The sequence below is a fragment of the Eriocheir sinensis genome, chromosome 13 (genome assembly GCF_024679095.1).
Source record: "Eriocheir sinensis breed Jianghai 21 chromosome 13, ASM2467909v1, whole genome shotgun sequence".
Lineage (NCBI taxonomy): Eukaryota > Metazoa > Arthropoda > Malacostraca > Decapoda > Varunidae > Eriocheir > Eriocheir sinensis.
In genome coordinates, this window is record NC_066521.1 from 22558277 (window position 1) to 22575515 (window position 17239).

The 17239-nt window shown below is 43.2% G+C and overlaps 1 protein-coding gene across 1 annotated transcript; it reads right to left on the reverse strand.

Moving 5' to 3' along the window:
- Window positions 1–951: 951 nt before the first annotated feature.
- On the reverse strand, window positions 952–14397 carry LOC126998212 (FAS-associated factor 1-like). Its single transcript, XM_050859701.1, has 16 exons — window positions 13821–14397; window positions 12156–12305; window positions 11490–11624; window positions 10826–10945; window positions 10390–10514; window positions 9712–9901; window positions 8996–9088; window positions 8672–8801; window positions 8290–8435; window positions 7704–7858; window positions 7213–7349; window positions 6836–7005; window positions 6110–6199; window positions 5708–5845; window positions 5361–5438; window positions 952–4955 (listed from the first exon to the last, which is right to left on the reverse strand). Exons 1-16 carry the CDS (start codon window positions 13854–13856, stop codon window positions 4875–4877), a joined length of 1974 nt encoding a protein of 657 aa, XP_050715658.1. The 5' UTR covers window positions 13857–14397; the 3' UTR covers window positions 952–4874.
- Window positions 14398–17239: the final 2842 nt, after the last annotated feature.

Here is a 17239-nt window from a genome sequence, read left to right on the forward strand (position 1 = left end):
TCCTTTCCTGTAAATTCGATCTTCTCAATATTGCTTCCACGTTTCTTTCCTTCATTATTTCTGTTGGTTTCACTTTCAGACTATCTTGTGCTTCCTTCACCTCGCTTACGTATAATTATGTCTTGCTGTCTGTTATGTCTTCTTTCTTTTCTGTTAATTCTTCCTCTTCTCAATATTGCTTCCAAGTTTCTCTCCATTATTGCTGTTGGTTTCACTTTCATACTATCTTGTGGTTCTTTTATGTACCTCGCTTAATTACATAATGTCTTATTGTCTGTCTAGTTGGTCTTCTTCCTCTTCTTCTTTTTCTGCTCTTCCTCTTCTAATCATTAATTATTTCCACGTTTCTCATTCATTTCCAACTTCTCAGTCTTCCCCATTTCCTTTCCTCGCCTTTCCCAGCTCTCATTAAATTAATTACATACCTTTTACTTACCATTTATTCCATCCAATTCGTAAGATTTGTCACTGGTGGATGAGGCTGGTCGGTGATGGACTGGTGGATGAGACGGTGATGGATGAGGGTAGTGGGTGAGGCTGGTGGATTCATGAGGGACAGGTGGATGAGACTAGTGGATGAGATTGGTGAATGAGAGGATGAGGGATGAGGCTGATGGGTGAGACTGGTGGGTGAGAATGGTGGATGAGATTGGTGGGTGAGACTGGTGGATGACAGGCTGGTGGATGAGAATAGTGAATGAGACTGGTAATAGGCTTTGATTCAGTTTCCTCAACACTAACCAGAAATCACAGCCTTTAGGTACCTTTAGGCTGCATTCATAGTCATCTCGAGAGTGCAAAGTTGGTAGAAATAAATGAATATGTGATCAAAATGTGTGTTCTTAAAAATGTTGTTGATGGATGGACCAAAGATTAGGATTATAAAACCAGCATATCAAAGAGTGCTTCCTCCATTTACATGATGTAAATATATATATGTAAAGAAAATGCTACTGTTTATCCTTTTAATGTTGGAAGTTACCACTTAGCTGAGGATCACAAATATGTTACTCTTTCTTCTTGAGCTGCTAGGGACCAATGCTTCTTGAATTCAAAGTCCCCACAACAGAAAATTAAGCACCTATGAATAAATAAGAATGCATTACTCCAGCTAACACAACCTGGAAATCGGAACACAACTATATTCCTTTTTCATCCTGTTGTCTTGCTAAGGATCAAAATTCAAGGCACAACACCATCTAAGACATTAATTCATAAGTTTTTTGGCCAATATAAGAAAATTCTGAGAAGTATTTACATTTCTTCACAAACTATTGACATCCCAGTGTTGTTCAAGTCTTATAATTTCACATGATAACCCTCTCTCTCTCTCCGATACAAATACCTCAATGTAATGTTTTTGTCGTACCTAAACAGGACATTTCCACTCTTACAAATAATCATACATTCGTGACAGTAGACCCCTCCACATTACCAGCTAACCAAGGTGAGAGATGTGAAATTTCTTTGTACCATAATTACAACACAAGCTTTAACCCAGTAGCTGCGGGGATCATGTTTCTTAAAGGCCCCTCTAAGCGAGAAAAATGAGAAAAAATCATCACTCACGCAAACCATTTCATAATTTATATCAATGCATTTGTGATCAATTTATGCATCATCTATTTGGGGGGTTTATATCATGGCAAAAATTTGGCTCGTTGCTGGAACACGGTAAGCCACAAATTTGGCCCATCGCTGCTACCAGGTTAAAGAACTCTGCCCTTTAGTCTCAGTCAGCACTTCATTTTCTTCGTCCCAAATCCTGCTTCATTTCTGTGTATGCTTTGACAATCCAAGCTGCCTTCCTTTCCAGTTTTCCCTTTCAGACCCCATCGTAACTTCCATAAGTGCTACACCTTGGTTAACTGTCCCTCAGACCTTTCCTTCTCCTCTGTTCTGCTATCACATGGGGTACAGGCAACCAATATTTTTTTTCCTCCTCTTCAATTAATACTTCACATATCATACCCACTTCATCACACATAGTCCCCCATCCCACTGTTCATTCATTTATAGGCCCTTCACATTTCCCTGGCATGCTCATGAACTCATTAAATATTACTCAGCCAACCACTTGCCCGCCAGTTTTGCTTCACACGGCCCAGGCACATTAAAGCTCCCATGTCTAAATGCAATGATGACTTCCATACTCTTGTGCTCTCATCCATTCCAGTTACTCTCCATACAGGCCCTTTTCCACTCACTACCTGCCTGTGTACTGCATCCTTGTAACTGATTTGGCAGTATTGATGGAATAGAATAAACAGAATCAATTTTGTGCAGATCATAACCAAGGTAAATCTGTGGCCTAAGATTGTATGTCTGCAAATATTAAGGGTCCAACACTGACTCTTGCATTTCAAATAGTGGCAGTGGCTTCAAGCTGTAAAGATGATATCAGAGAACACACCAGCCATGTAGACCCTATGATGTACTCCAGTAAATGGTGGACAAGCTGACTGAGAACCATTTTCTGTCATCAGCCATATTTCATAATCTGATAGCTGGCTTTATTTGACTTTCCCCAGAACAGGAACTCATAAGGTCTAGGGAGTAATTTAAGGCTGTTAGTCATCTATATTGGGGGATCAACTTAATGTCCTTCCACAGTAATTTTCCAGAGCATATTGTGTGCCTCATCAACAAGGCAGTCTCCCAAGGCAGCCTGGTGAGGGGGTTGCTGTGGTGCTCTGTGATTTTCCCTTTTTCAGTATGAACCCAACAAAGAATGGCTTGGTACTGTGACATTACCTTTTACCATACTTAGATTAACTTCATACCACACAGCAATCTGGAGTATTTCAATGCGAAGCTGCACAATAATCATAGGTTAGGTGATATGTAGCTGCCATTCTCAAGGACAGGATAAGTCTGAATTCTGAGCTAGTTGAGCCAATAGTGTGTTTTGCAGTGTTTTGAATGTTTGGTCAACCCCACAAAACAAACAATGCAGCAATTAGGAAGCCACTGAGCACATGCTGATACTATGTGTAGGGTGGGCCAGAGTTATAAAAAAATGAGCCATAGGTATTTAATGATTTACAGTACACATGACAAGACTGTTGTACTATGAAAACCACATAACCTTTCGTCCACAATGCAGAATGCTTAAAACAATAATGAGACCTAGACAAACAATATCAAACACAGCCATGACAAAATAAAAAAAACTTTGAGCAACTTGATGAGGGTAAAGCTTTGGGAACTTAGGAGGAGTAGTAGGAGACGTTAATGATGCAAGAGAGTCCGGGTTTGGTCATGACTATTTAATCACCACCAGTCCTCACATTATACAGCTCTGCTTGACAAGAGATGAAAAAAAAATATTAGCCGTGCAACCTTTGAAATCCTGGCATGCTTGTGACATCACCCCTTCTGTCTGTCCTTATTAATGCAGCAGCTGTGGCGACCCGGCACCGAGCGCACACACACACGCACACACACACACACACACTGAAGGGTTGTTAGTGGTGGTGATGGTGGTCATGATCTATCTGGAGCTAAAAAAATATATGTTAGGCATGTTGACCTTCGCATGCACTACCCCAAGCTACGTTTTTTGAGATCAGAGGGTGAAATGCAAAGGCCATACAACTGGGTTAGGTCTGGTGGTGCAAGCAGAAACAAAGTCTTGGTAATTCTAAAGCAGCCTAGAGGTAGGATATGCAGTCACTTAAACATAAGCTCTTCACTCCACACGAATGCTTCCCTGTATCAGATCGTGAATATTGCAGTCTGGTAGATATATTCAGATAGTTTATTCTCTTATATATTTCTAGAGTTCTTTTTTTTTATAGGAAACTTTCTTTTTACTAATAGTAGATAAATACATTTGCACCTAAAAGCAAGGGAGGGAAGTGGTAACAACGCTCCAACACAACAGTTCAGTAAAAAATCCACTATCTACAGGAGTCATGTGGATGCATCACATGTGTGTAAATCTTTTACTCTCTCTCTCTCTCTCTCTCACTCGCTGTCTCTCACTCGCTGTCTCTCGCTCACTGTCTCTCGCTCACTGTCTCTCACGCATTGCCTCTCGCTCGCTGTCTCTCACTCACTGTCTCTCACGCACTGTCTCTCGCTCACTGTCTCTCGCTCGCTGTCTCACTCACTGTCTCTCGCTGTCTCTCACTCTCTCTCCGCCTCATTCAAACAAGCAGCTGATAAAGAGCAGGACAAGTGGACTGAGGGGTGTGAAGGCCTGGGGGGCGGCGGGGCACTACTCCCTCCAAGACTTAAAATTCACAATGCTGTGCCTCATCGAGAAGACACCACTGAACCATGATGATAATAATAATAATAGTAATAATAATAATAATGATAGTGCAATTCTTCTTTAGCCAATACAAACTTTCAAAACACAGACTTATCAGATTACTTATATGCATAGTTTTACAAAATAAGATGCATACCTGTCATCCATTGGACTAAATTAAAAAGAATTTACATGTGATATATGAATTAATTTAGGAAATATATATATGTGTATACTATATAATTTTTTTTTCTTCAAGATGCTAAACGTCTGTTCAACACTGATATTTTTTTTGAGGGTGTTCCGATGCCAGCCTTGTAGTACCTCCTATATACACACTCTGAAAGGTCTAAGATCTGTCTCTAGCATTACCTTCCTTACATTCCTGACACCAAATAATAACAATACCTGAATATAAATTACTGTAATTACATTCAGTGTCTTCCAAGGACAATATTCAACAGCCACTCTCAGATGATAATTAAACACGACCTCCGAGGAAGGTCACATTCGCACAATAAACACTGGGAAACTTCAGCTAGGATGTCGTCCAGTAGTTACCTGTCTCACTACAGCCTATCCATCAGGTGACCAAGACAGTGCTGCCGAGGTCCCTTCATCGCTCCTCTATGTTGAGGGTCTCCTGAGGGAACAGCTTGTAGTCCATGAGTGTCTTGGAGCTGTCCAGAGAGCTGACCTGTGGTGGGAGGCAAGGACAGGATAAGCGAGATTTTTTTTTTTTTTTTTTTTTTTTTACATCAAGGGAGGCAGCTGAAGGGCAAAAAACAAAAACAGGATCATAAAAGCCCACTAGATGCTGCTCCAAACCAAGGAAAACAGAATGATAACTGTGAAAGAGAACTGTGCTGAGGCTCTTGTTACAGACCAGTGGTTCCCGACATTCTTGCCTTCATGACACTCTTCCCAAAATCTTGAATCCCAAACCACCACCTGATATTAGCTTTTCTTTCTTCACAGTAAAGGAAACAGTCCACCGTGAACATGGAAAAACACTCTTGAGAACCCGTCTAATCCCTTTGCGGCCTTTGGAGATAGTTGCTGTAGGAGCCGAGAGTTAAAACACAGGCCCGGGGGTACTCACATCCCTCCGAGGCCAGGACTGGAGACACTTGTATTCAGCGGCGGGGTATCCTTTGACGTGAAGGAAGTCGAGCAGCACCTGGGTCAACACAACAAAGGTGAGGTGAAGGTGAGGACTCGGCACAATAACATATAACTTTCATACACTATATAGGTCCATAAGCCCCATCCTCTCCCTTACCCTCCCCCCGAAATAACAATGACTCCTGACTCCAATCTTCTTTCATCTAACCAATCACCTCCCTTTGCTATTATCATTATTACAAGTAGTAGAGGTAAGAAGACAGGCAGCCCAGAGCGAAGTAAAATGGAAGTGTTAGAACATTCAAGAGTTCACATACGACCCACCTTGAGGGTTGTACTGGCCAGAAAGTTGCGGCTGAAGGTCTCGCCGCCCGGGATGCGGAACCGAAGAGTGGACACGGGCTGGATGCACTCTGGGTCAGGTTCTTCGGGTATATCCGTCTCCAGGGAAGCGCGTACAGCCTGTCATGAGGACATAAGGATGACGATGATTATTGGGGCGTTCTGTTCTTGAAGCTGCAACTGCAGGGTCATATGGCGCCGAACGGAAACTAAATAAACAATAATATAAAATTATAAATAAAAATAATGGTGAACGATTAAAAACATGACATAAGGATTAGGGCGCAAGGACATGAGAAGACTACACAAGGCAGCTCTTGAAGATGGGTTGCTCACCAAACTCCTCAATGGGAAGTCCTGTAACCATGTAAGCTATAAACATACCTCTTTGTGGGCGTCGATTTGCTGCTTGATGGACTCTGCTCTCTCCCTCTGCTCCCTCTCCTCCATCTCCGCTTGTTTCTTAGCCGCCGCCTGGAAAAGACATTTGTGAAGGTCATGAAACACAGCCATCACATTACATAGCAGCTCAGTCTTCTAGTATCAAGCAAGGAGGTGATGAGGTGGTATGGGCACATCAAGAGGAGGGAGGAAGGCCATGTATTCAGAAGAGCTTGGGAGGTGGAGGCAGAAGAGAGGAGACCATTTGGAAGACTGAAGAAGACTTGGAGACTGTGTGTGTGGAAGAAGACATGAGAGAGAAGTACTGAACAGTATATGATTGTCAAGAATGGGAGAGACTCATGGACCGTCCAACTCCACAAGGGAAAATAAGACTGTTAACCTCTTGACTGCAGATTTCCTACAATAAGACATCACCAAGCAACAGGAATGGAACAAAAAGTGGCTGCTACAATTCAATGAAGAAAAATGCAAAGTCATGCACCTTGGGAGGGGAAACCCAGCATACCAATACCACATGGGAAACACTTCACCATCCACCACAGAGGCAGAGAAAGACCTGGGAGTATATGTCACCAGGCTACCAGTGAAGGCCAAATCCGTGTCAATCACAGCGGATGGTTTAATGAAGAAGAAAGGAGAGAACGTCACGTGATAACTTGACAGCTGAGGCCTCATGGTCTCCCGAAACAGTCTGGCCCACCGTACCTTTGCCCTGTCAGCCTTTAGACTCTCCATGTACGCTGCGTCCTGCTCGGCCTTCACAGCCTCTCTCGCCTCCCTCGCCTCCTCCTCCTGCACCTCCGTGGCCCGCTGCTCCTCAAACATTTCCGTCGCGTGCATCAAAGATGTCATCACCTCGTCCAGCACTCCATTACCTGTTGAGGGGAAGGAAAGAGTGAGCCAATTTTTATATCACTGAGCTTATTTATGTCTTTTTTTCAGTAAAGGAAGCAGCTCAAAGGCAAAAATGAAAACAAGCAAACAGAAAAGCCCACTAAGCGCTGTTCCTGTAAATGTAAACAGAATTGAGTGGCTTAAAGAGAGGTAGACAAAAAATTGTTAAAGAAAATAAAGACACCCACCATGTATGACTGAGAGGACCTCGATGACCCCTCTGGTGCGTGTGATGACCAGGAGCGCCGGCAGCTTGTCCACACTGAAGCTTCTGACGGTGGTGGAGGCGATGGACCCAAAGTGTGTGGTGACCAGGTTAAGCAATCTGTGGAAGCATTTGTTCTCTTTTGTATTTAACCCCTTGACTGCAGATTTCCTACAAGAAGACATCACCAAGCTACAGGAATGGAACAAAAAGTGGTTGCTACAATTCATTGAAGAAAAATGTAAAGTCCTGCACCTTGGGAGGGGATATCCAGCATACCAATACCACATGGAAAACACTCCACTATCCACCACAGAAACAGAGAAAGACATGGGAGTATGTTAGCTGGCTACCAGTGAAGGCCAAATCCGTGCCAATCGCAGCAGACGGGTTAAAGTAAAGTTGGGTGCATATGCTATACCTGTTTGCATCATGAGTCAGGTGGAAATAAGCATTACAAGTCCAATACAGTACCTGGCCTTGTTGGCCTCATGGGTCAGGTCCCAGCCCCAGACCACAAAGTTGGCGGTCAGGTAGTCGACCACCGAGACCTGGCAGAGCGCCTGTGAGCAGAACACGTTGGACAGGATGCTGCCATCGTGGTGTAAGTACACAGCAAGGAGCTTCCTCTGCAACGACAACACACAGTCAGGAATGGAGAGGAGTGGAACAATATAAAAGTGAAGAGGATCAGAGGTAGGGTTGAAGAAGATGGGCTAAATGAATGGAGAAAAAGAGGCATGGAAACTAACTATACGCAGATACCCCAAGATAATATAAAATTATACACACACACACATATGCACAAGGATACCTTAAAACATACATAAATTAAAGAAACATGATAAAAATGATAAAATATGGGGCAGTGTGAGCTTGAGTCAGTACTGAAAATAATACAAATACATAAACAAACACACACCCACACACATCGTGACCCACACCCACACACAAGAGAACAGTAAGTAGGTAATCCCCACAAGGTCAGAGAGAAAGGGCAGAGTATGTATTCAAACCCACTCCCACAAAAAAATAATAGAAGAACATAGAAGGCGCTCACATTCTTGGCGGGAAGCTGAACCGAGTCTCTGAGCGCCTCCTCCAGAGAGGTTTGGTAGAACATGGGCACGCAGCTCCCGTAGCGGCTCTTGAATCCCTCGGCGAATTGTATGACGCCCATCACCTCGTCCTCGGTGTCGGCAGGTACTGGTGTGTGTGTGTGCGTGTGTGTGTGGTGGTGGTGGTGGTGGGGGGGGATCGAGATGGAGCAAGATTAACGTGTGATTTTAATTTTCATAAAGCAAAGGCAGCAATTACAAGCACATACAAACACACACAAAAAAATATAAAAAAAACTGAATGCAAATAGAAGAATCAAGTAGCCAAAAGAGAGGATTAACTTTGAACAGAGAGGCATATTGATCCTCCTGTCGCTCCCTTACTTAGAGTCTGAGGCTTTTTGGTGGTGGGCACGTCCATCATGCCCAGGAAGTCATCATCGTCATCATTGAGGAGCTCCGCCGTGTCCTCGTACTCATCGCCTGAGCTGTTCTCGCCGGTGTCCATGGGTATCTGTGTGTGGGTGTGGGTGTGGGTGTCATGGCTTAAAAGATTATTGACTCACTATACCCGTCACTATATTGGTACAGACTCAATAATTCTGTATATGCATCCTCATTTGTTTTCCCCAAGACTTTCTGTCAATATAAGACTTTCTATCTAACAAGCTCAGAGTAAATCAACAAATACGTATCATCAGGACGCACCTTTCGCTGGGTCTTGGGAGTCCGCTCTTTCGCTACAGCCTTCCGTACGGTCAAGTGGTGCTGCTTGCTAATGCCCGATGATGCCAGCGTTGCCTGAAAGTTTAAACGCTTCACTTAGCCACTTACCCAAAGCCTCTTCATTACTATCAACACTGACTTCCATTGTACTCCTTCACATGACATGACTGTAGAAATACAGTGTCTTGTATAAAGGTTTCATTGACTGTAAACAATCAACTATAAATGGCAAATGAAACACAGAGAGATGCAGCTGTGAAGAAATGAAGCACTTACAGTTTTCATCAACTAAAAAGGAAATTTAAATTATACATTCAAGACCTTTGGAAGAAAACATTTAGCGGCTGTGAAGGAAGGAAAGGAAGCACGATCAACCATTTGAGGACCAAGAGGAGGGACTGTTACAAAGGCAATCCCTCCGAACTGCACTGAACTGAACTGAACAATCAACCATAAATTGAAGACCATACGACCTAAGGTAAACAAGTAAGATAACCAAAGATACGACCATAATAAGAACAATCAACAATAAAAAGACCATATTAACAAGGAGACTGTAAGACTTAGCATAAACAAATGAGATGAACTAAGATAAAACTGTAAGAGAACTGCAAGAAGAAAAAACAACCAGAAGGGAACCAAGAGGAGGGACAATTACAAAGCCAATACCTCCAAACACTAAACCAAGGAACACCTACATTCTCCTCATCAATGTTGGTCGGCCAGCCGCTCCACTGCTGGTGACGGACGGCGATGTTGGTGATGGTGTGCATGTCGCTCTTGATCTCTCGGATGCGCTTGGAGCCGGGGAACTTTAGGCTGTAGTCCTTGTTGCTGGTCTCATCATGGATCAGGAGGAGGTAATCGTCGCCGTGAGCCCCATTGATCCTGCGGGAGTGAGTGAGAAGGTGAGGGAGTGTCAAATGGGGTGCTAAAGTATACGAGTCTTAGGTCTTCACTTGCCTCTTTTTCTTACCCTTGTTATGCTAGGCTTATGGTACCTTCAAACATATGACCGTCAGCAACCTATAGCAAAAATTAACAGAGAAAGAGCTCATTTTGTTTGATAGAAAGTCTACCTGGAGTATAATAAGAAGGGTGAGGAGAGGAAGGGTAAAAGTGTGGTGATGGCAGGAGTTTCAAGGCTTAGATTTGGAATTTTTTTGTGCTTCTGAGGATGAGAAAGAAAGAAAGGACAAAGAGGCTACAGTAATAATAAAAATCAACCAATCAACCAATGGAATCATACACCAGGGGGGCACATTATCTCACCCAATATAACAAAAGAAATAATTACATACTCCACAATTACAAAGGAATAAACATTAATGACACCAAAGTCCACAGAGGTAATAATACATGCTGGACTTCCTTACCTTTCAAAATAGTTGCCATAAGGAACTGAGACCTGAGTATTGAGGGAGAGTGTCCGGGACTCTGGGAGCAGATCCGCCGTGATGACTGTGCTGTCCTCCACAGGGGTTTTGAAGCCTTCCAGGATCTGACGAAGAGGATCCAGGATGTAAACGTATTCATGACATTAAAGTAAAATAAAATAACGGGCTTTATAGGGTAAGTATACACAAGAATTAGGTATTGTTTGAGGAGAGGTGTCTGGATACTCCTCTTTTTTATTCATTTTTATTTTTACAACAACAGAAACACCTCAAGGGGGAGAAGAAGAGAAAATAAAGAGAAGTCATTCAAGTACAAGGTTGGATGATTGTAAGCAGAATCTTTTAAGACAACATCCACGTATAAGGAATAACTGAAGTGAGTGACAATGAAAGACAGCGAGGGTGGCAGCGTTACCTGATTGCAAGGTGTGATGCCGACCAGCTGGTGAAGCATTGTGCGTAGTTCACTGACAGAGGTTGTGCCGGGGAGCTCCAGGGGGAAGGTGCTGCCCTCAGAGGCGCCTCCACACAACACCTAAGGGAGAGGAGCAGGAGGAGGAGGAGGAGCATCAATGTCTTGGTTATGGAGGCTGTCAAGGTCTCATATACAGTGGACACTCCATTTAGTGCATTTCTTTCTATGGATTTCCTAATAACGTACCCTTAAGCTCTCAAAACCTAATGTATCTCTGGTCTGGCGATTTTCTTAATTCTTTTTTTGGTGCAATATAACATTATGACATGGCGATAATGAGCGTTACATTTAAAAAGGTAACATTAGTACGGCAGCATTCTTAATCCTTCTACTCTGGGTACCATATAACATTAAAACATGGCAAAAACAATGAGTGGTAAATTTCAAAACGAAACTTTGGTAGGAATGGCAGGATCATTATTCTATTCTCTGTGTAGTATAACCTCATAACATGGTAAGAACACATCAATACAAGCCTCATATCAATAAAGCAGTAATTCTATGATGGCAAAGTAGTCAATCTCACTTACTATCAAAGCCTGTGTGTACGTAAAGCCTGTGTGAGTGCATCCGACAACACAGGTGAAAGATGTGTTTGTCTTACCTGTATATTGACATCCATGACTGCTGGTGTGTGAGATGAGGAGGCTACGGGGCCAGCGGGTACAGCGAGGGGCAGGGGGGGTATAGGGGGCGGCAGCAACGGCTCAGGTGATGAGTCGATACTTATCACCTCCGGCTGCGAGGAACAAAAGGATGATATTCTTTGCTTACGTCACAGGAGGCAGCTCAAAGGCAAAACAAAAATAGATGGAATAATGCTCATGCTTCACTTTTCTCCTCTATTCCTATGGTAAATGTGTAGTTTGGCTCCCCCACTTCGAAATACCATACACACCTCCAAATTAAGGTTTGAAGGGCGTGTATTTTTTGCCATTCAACCATAATATGATGGTGTACGTATATGGTGTTTTGAGGTGGCGGAGGTAAACTACACACCTACCATGGAAAGAGGAAAAAAAGAGCCATGAACAAGGTAAAGACATAAGAAAGCTGATAATCATTTTTTTTTAGGGTAAAGGAGGCAGGTAAAGGGCAAAATAAAGATTAATAAACAAAATATATTCTTTATCTCAAAATTTTGCATAAAGGCCTCTGCAAGTCTACTAAACTCTACATTTACCAAGGTGTTAATATAAGAAGGCAATTTATAATGATACAGTTAGGTGATTTACTCCCCCTTGGCTAAGTCCTCTATCCTCAAACCCACCTGAGACACTGCCTGAAGGGGCGGCGGCTGTGTGGGTGTGACTGAGGTGGCCTCCTGCGGCATCACCACCTGCAGGGCCTCCAGCAGGTTCCAGTTGGCCGCCTCCAGGTGCATGAAGGCCTCCCCGACATCCTCTATGCCTGAACATGCCTGAAGGGAAGGGGGAGGTAAGGGAGGCTGTTGTTGTTGTTTTATTGTATTATATTTTATGGCAAAGGAAGCAGCTAAAGAGCAAAAACAAACTAAACTTAAAAAGTGTGCTAAGCACTGCTCTTATAAAATAATATTTTATGTGGCCAAAAGCCATAAGCTGATCCTCTCAATGCATATTTTATAGATAGTTTCCTACATTACATTAAATTAAAATAATCAGAAAACATCACCTACAGCAGCCTCCTAAACTAACCTAACTTAATTAACAGCAATGTCGTATTTCCCTGGCGAACCCCAAACATGATTTTTCATTCTTTAACCCTTGAGCTGCGGAATATGATTGGACAAGAGTCCTTTCTATGTGAATTACCAGCCCTTAAATTTAAACTTAGCAGACCAAAAGGAGTTAAAACATATATCAACATATTAATTTCAGTTTTATGCAGCCTCTAAATTTTTTTTTTCCAGTAGAGTTTCATATATATGATGTGATTATGCTCATTAGATAAAGGCAGTTGAGGCACCATTAACGCTGCAATGTAGGCTTGTCGCAACTAACGGGTTAAATTACAACAAAAGAAGCAGCTCATGCCTCCCCCTTCTGCTACAATGCAGCCCTGGATGGGTTGTTATTACACTCTGTAGGCTTACAATACTGACAATAAATCCTTTTATGATGCCGCACATCTTCCCTTGATACACGCACCTACAAATATGATGTTAAATAAAGACACACTACAGTAACACCCAGCTGTGTAGTATTCACCCTGACACACCCTACTGGACACTAAATGAGAGAATTACCACTATTTCACAGCCATAAGCCCTTCCTAGGATGCACATGGCCCTAGACCCTTGTATGCAAGGTAATATTCATGGACTATAGGGAAACTTCATAAGACGTAGCTTCTCTTGACTTTGTGCCTACTGGATTGAATAGAGGCCAAACCAGAGCCATTCTTAGCCTGCAAATAGCTTACAAAATACATGAACGTCCATATATAGCTCAAGGGACTATGAAAACTCTAATATTCATGGTGTGAGGGGGAGATTTTCAAAGACGTATCTTATAACAAACTCATGCCTACAGGGTTGAATGGGGGCTTTACCAGACCTACTAATAACCTAAAAATACCTTAGAAAACATATAAACATCCCTGAAAATACATTAACATTCCTATTTAACTTGCTATCCATGGTCTGAGGGGGAAATTCCAAAGACGTATCTTATAACAAACTCATGCCTACAGGGATGAATGGAGGCTTCACCAGGCCAACTAATAACCTGAAAATGGCTTAGAAAACATATTAACATCCCTGAAAATACATTAACATTCCTATTTAACTAGATATCCATGGTCTGAGGGGGTCACAAAGACATATCATCTACATAAAATGGCCCTATTACGCTAAATGGAGGACAAACCAGAACCATTAATAATCTGAAAATACCTTAGAAAATACATCAATGTCATTATATAGCTCAGGAAACTCTGGGAACGTTGACCTTACCTGAAAATTGGCTAAGATCTCATCCCTCTCAGCCATTGTTTGTCTGTCTAGTTCCTCTCGTCCTCGCCAGCTGTCTCCTATGGTGGCCTTCCCCGATGTGTGATAATTACTAATAAAAGCTAGTTAGAGCAGCTTTAAGGGGCTTTAATTTATCCCTTTTTTAAGTTTACGGCTTTAAGTTTACTGGGATGGAGCTATTTCAGTGGGTGTAATGGTCTCTGGTCATATGCTGTTCCTTGGTCCATGTGCGACAATTACTGATAAAAGCTACTCAGAGAAGCTTTTTGGGACTTTGATTTACCCCTTTTTCAAGTTTATGGATTTAAATTTACTGGGATGGAGCTATTTCAGTGGGTGCAGTGGTTTTAAGGGAGAAATATGGAAATGTAATGTCTGTCTGGTCACGCTGTTCCTTGGTACATGTGCGATAATTACTAATAAAAGGCACCCAGGGTAGCTTTTAGGACCTTTAATTTATCCCTTTTTCAAGTTTATGGCATTAACTTTACTGGGGTGGAGCTATTTCAGTGGGTGTCGTGGTTTTAAGGGAGAAATCGTGAAATATAATGTGATGGATACAACAATATCACTGCTCCTTCCTCGACCTCGACAACCTCACCAAGAGACACGGACACGTACACTGCCTCTATTTCCCTTTGTTTCTTCCCTTTGAGACTCCGGACAAAGGAATGGAGGACAGGAATTAAACGTTTTGTACTCCCTAGCACGTCACCAAGGGCTAAATTAAGGGTGTAACGTATAGGTCATGTATTTCAAGTTAGTGGCCGTGACATCACCACCAACAGCTGACTGGTAACGGGGTTGGGGGGGGGGAATGACAATGACAAGTAGTTTTAATTCACCATGAGGCATAAAAAACTGAAATTACTTACAAAGAACAGATGAAAGACGAGCAGATATAACAATTACTGCACAGATATATTATTAATGGGTATATATAACTGCACATTAAATTCTTCCATGTCCATTATTTTCCTCTATACCTTCTATCTCCTTTTCTCCCTTCTCCTATGCTCCCTCCTATAACCCTCTTATAACTCTAATATATTTTATAATATATGTTTACCTGGCGAAACCATGCATATATAGCTCCCTGATATTCTTTCCTTCTTTATATTTACAACAAAGGAGGTAGATCATATTTATCATCATAGGTGAAACAGAGAAAGGGAGATCTATATATTTAAGGCCTCTATATGACAGTATACACGTACATGTATCCTTAGTTGTATAATCACGTACACTCTGTACTGCCTGGGGGTTGGGATGGCATGCTCCTCGATCCCTTCTCCTTTGTTGTTTTACTTGCAACAATAAACAATCAATCAATCAATCAGTATACCTACATGCTCCCATATAATAGGTAGGCCCTATACAGGAGACTCGATCATATTTATAGGAGACTCCCCTAAAACACATGGTTGGTCTTTGTCTTGCTGAGGTGAGTCCACTGTATTGTGAGTGACGTGACAAGATTATATAGGCCCTTCATGCTGTGTCATCATTGCTGCCACCCATAGCTATAGCTAGATTGTCAAGTAATGGATGTGTTAGTTAAGAAGGAAAATAATAGGCTACAGAATATGAAAAGCCTGTTATAAGGTCCACATTTGTACATACGCACGCATTATCTTTTTATCTATCTATCTAACTAGCTAGGCCTGTCTATCTATTCACTGGCAGACTTTATAACACACTGATCAAACCATTTAAAACGGCACCAATGAACCATTATAGAGGGCACGGCCTACGACGGGATAGCTATATACTTCAGTCTACCCGAAAAAAAAATGTAAAAAGTGCTCGCTCGAGGGAATAGTAGGCTACGTCCATTTGGTACGTAGTAGCGAGGATGTGACAAGGCGATGGCAAGGAGGAAGAATCAATAATGTGAAGTAAGATAGCAGCTGCAGGGATTATGTATATATATGGGCTGTAGGCTATATGTAATAAAGTTCCTGGGAGTAGTGAGGATAGTGGTATAGGATGTGATACAGGATATAGGTAGGATGTTGTACCTAGTGGGGATGTAGCGGGGATGTGGTGGCATATGTAACTGATCTGTAGCGATGATGTGGAGGCTGCAAGATGTATAGGCAAGATGTGAGGCGTCTGTTTTAGCCCCTTGACACTCGCTCGCTGGTTAACGCTCATCATCCATTCATCTCTATCGCTTGACTGAGCCTCTAAGGTCCTCACAGTAATCATGGCTGAGGGAGACGCAGACAAGAACTTGGAGGACCAGAAACTCACCATAATGAGGAGGTTTCTTCAGCACCCCACAAACTACACGTACAAGGAAAGGTTTGTGGAGTTCTGCGTGAGGAAGACATCGTTCACGGGAAGAGACGAGGACATGGTGTTGAGGAAGGACTTGATCGAGGCGTTTGAAAAGCACAGCGGCGTCTCCTTCCTGCCCAATATGTGTATCGGGCAGCATCTTGTGGCCGCGGGCGTCAGGGTCACCAGGCTCTCTCGCCACAACACCCGGGAAAGTTGCTACGTTGGTATTCGCCTTACAGATGGAGAGGGACGAAGATTTGCTGACTTTATGAATCGTGGGAGGAGTAGCGATGTTATTCAAGGCAGAAACGCAGCTACCCGGGCAGGGATAGCATGGGTGTCGCCTAACCGCCCCACTTTCACTGTCATTACCTCCTCGCCCCCTCAAGCGCCAGGCAAGAGGAAACGGGACAAGAAATCGCCTCATAAACGCCGTCCCTTCCCCTCAACTACCTCCTCCTCTCCCTCTAAAGCACGGGGGACTCCTAAATGCTCTCCTCTTGAAGCCGTAACTGCCTCCTCGGCCTCGTCCATTCCCCTCGAAGAATCAACCGCCCCTTCCCCTCAGGCGCCAAGTAAGGGGAAACGAGACAAGAAAACGCCTCCCAAACCCCGTTCCTTCCCCTCAATTACTTCTTCCTCGCCCCATCAGCCGTCAGAAGACATAAAACACCCAAAAGAGGGGAAGCAAGATAGCACAACCATACCGAGAATCCTCAACCACCTCTGCAAGACCGGGGTTAAGGTGACGCGGTTGAGGGCGCGACGCAGCATGAACCCAAATTGTATGAGGGGCTCCGTGGACTGCCCGGGATGTAACCTGGCAACGAAGGGACAACCGAAGACACGGCAAAGGAAGCAGAATGGAGAGAGAAGCGAGAAGGGAGTGGAAAGGACCAAGAAAACCTCAAATGACCAACTAAATGACAGAACCTCAGTCTCAACCTCAAGTCCTCTGGTGCAAGCGGATTCTACCTCCTCTCACTCCCCTCCGGATCTCAGTACTACGTCAAGCATTCCAACACCACGACGCATTCACCACCACCACCACCATCCAGGCAACTCCCTCCCTCACCGCCCACATATGTCAAACTTCCCCGCCCACATCAACCTCC

Bases quoted from the DNA above. Each gene is read 5' to 3' on its own strand.
- LOC126998212 (XM_050859701.1), bottom strand. From the start codon at position 13,856: ATGGCTGAGAGGGATGAGATCTTAGCCAATTTTCAG. The intron at 5,439-5,707 runs GTGGGTCGTATG...GTGTTGACCCAG, and splicing joins TGGCCAGTACAACCCTCAAG to GTGCTGCTCGACTTCCTTCA. The intron at 4,956-5,360 runs GTGAGTACCCCC...CTCCCACCACAG, and splicing joins AGTCCTGGCCTCGGAGGGAT to GTCAGCTCTCTGGACAGCTC.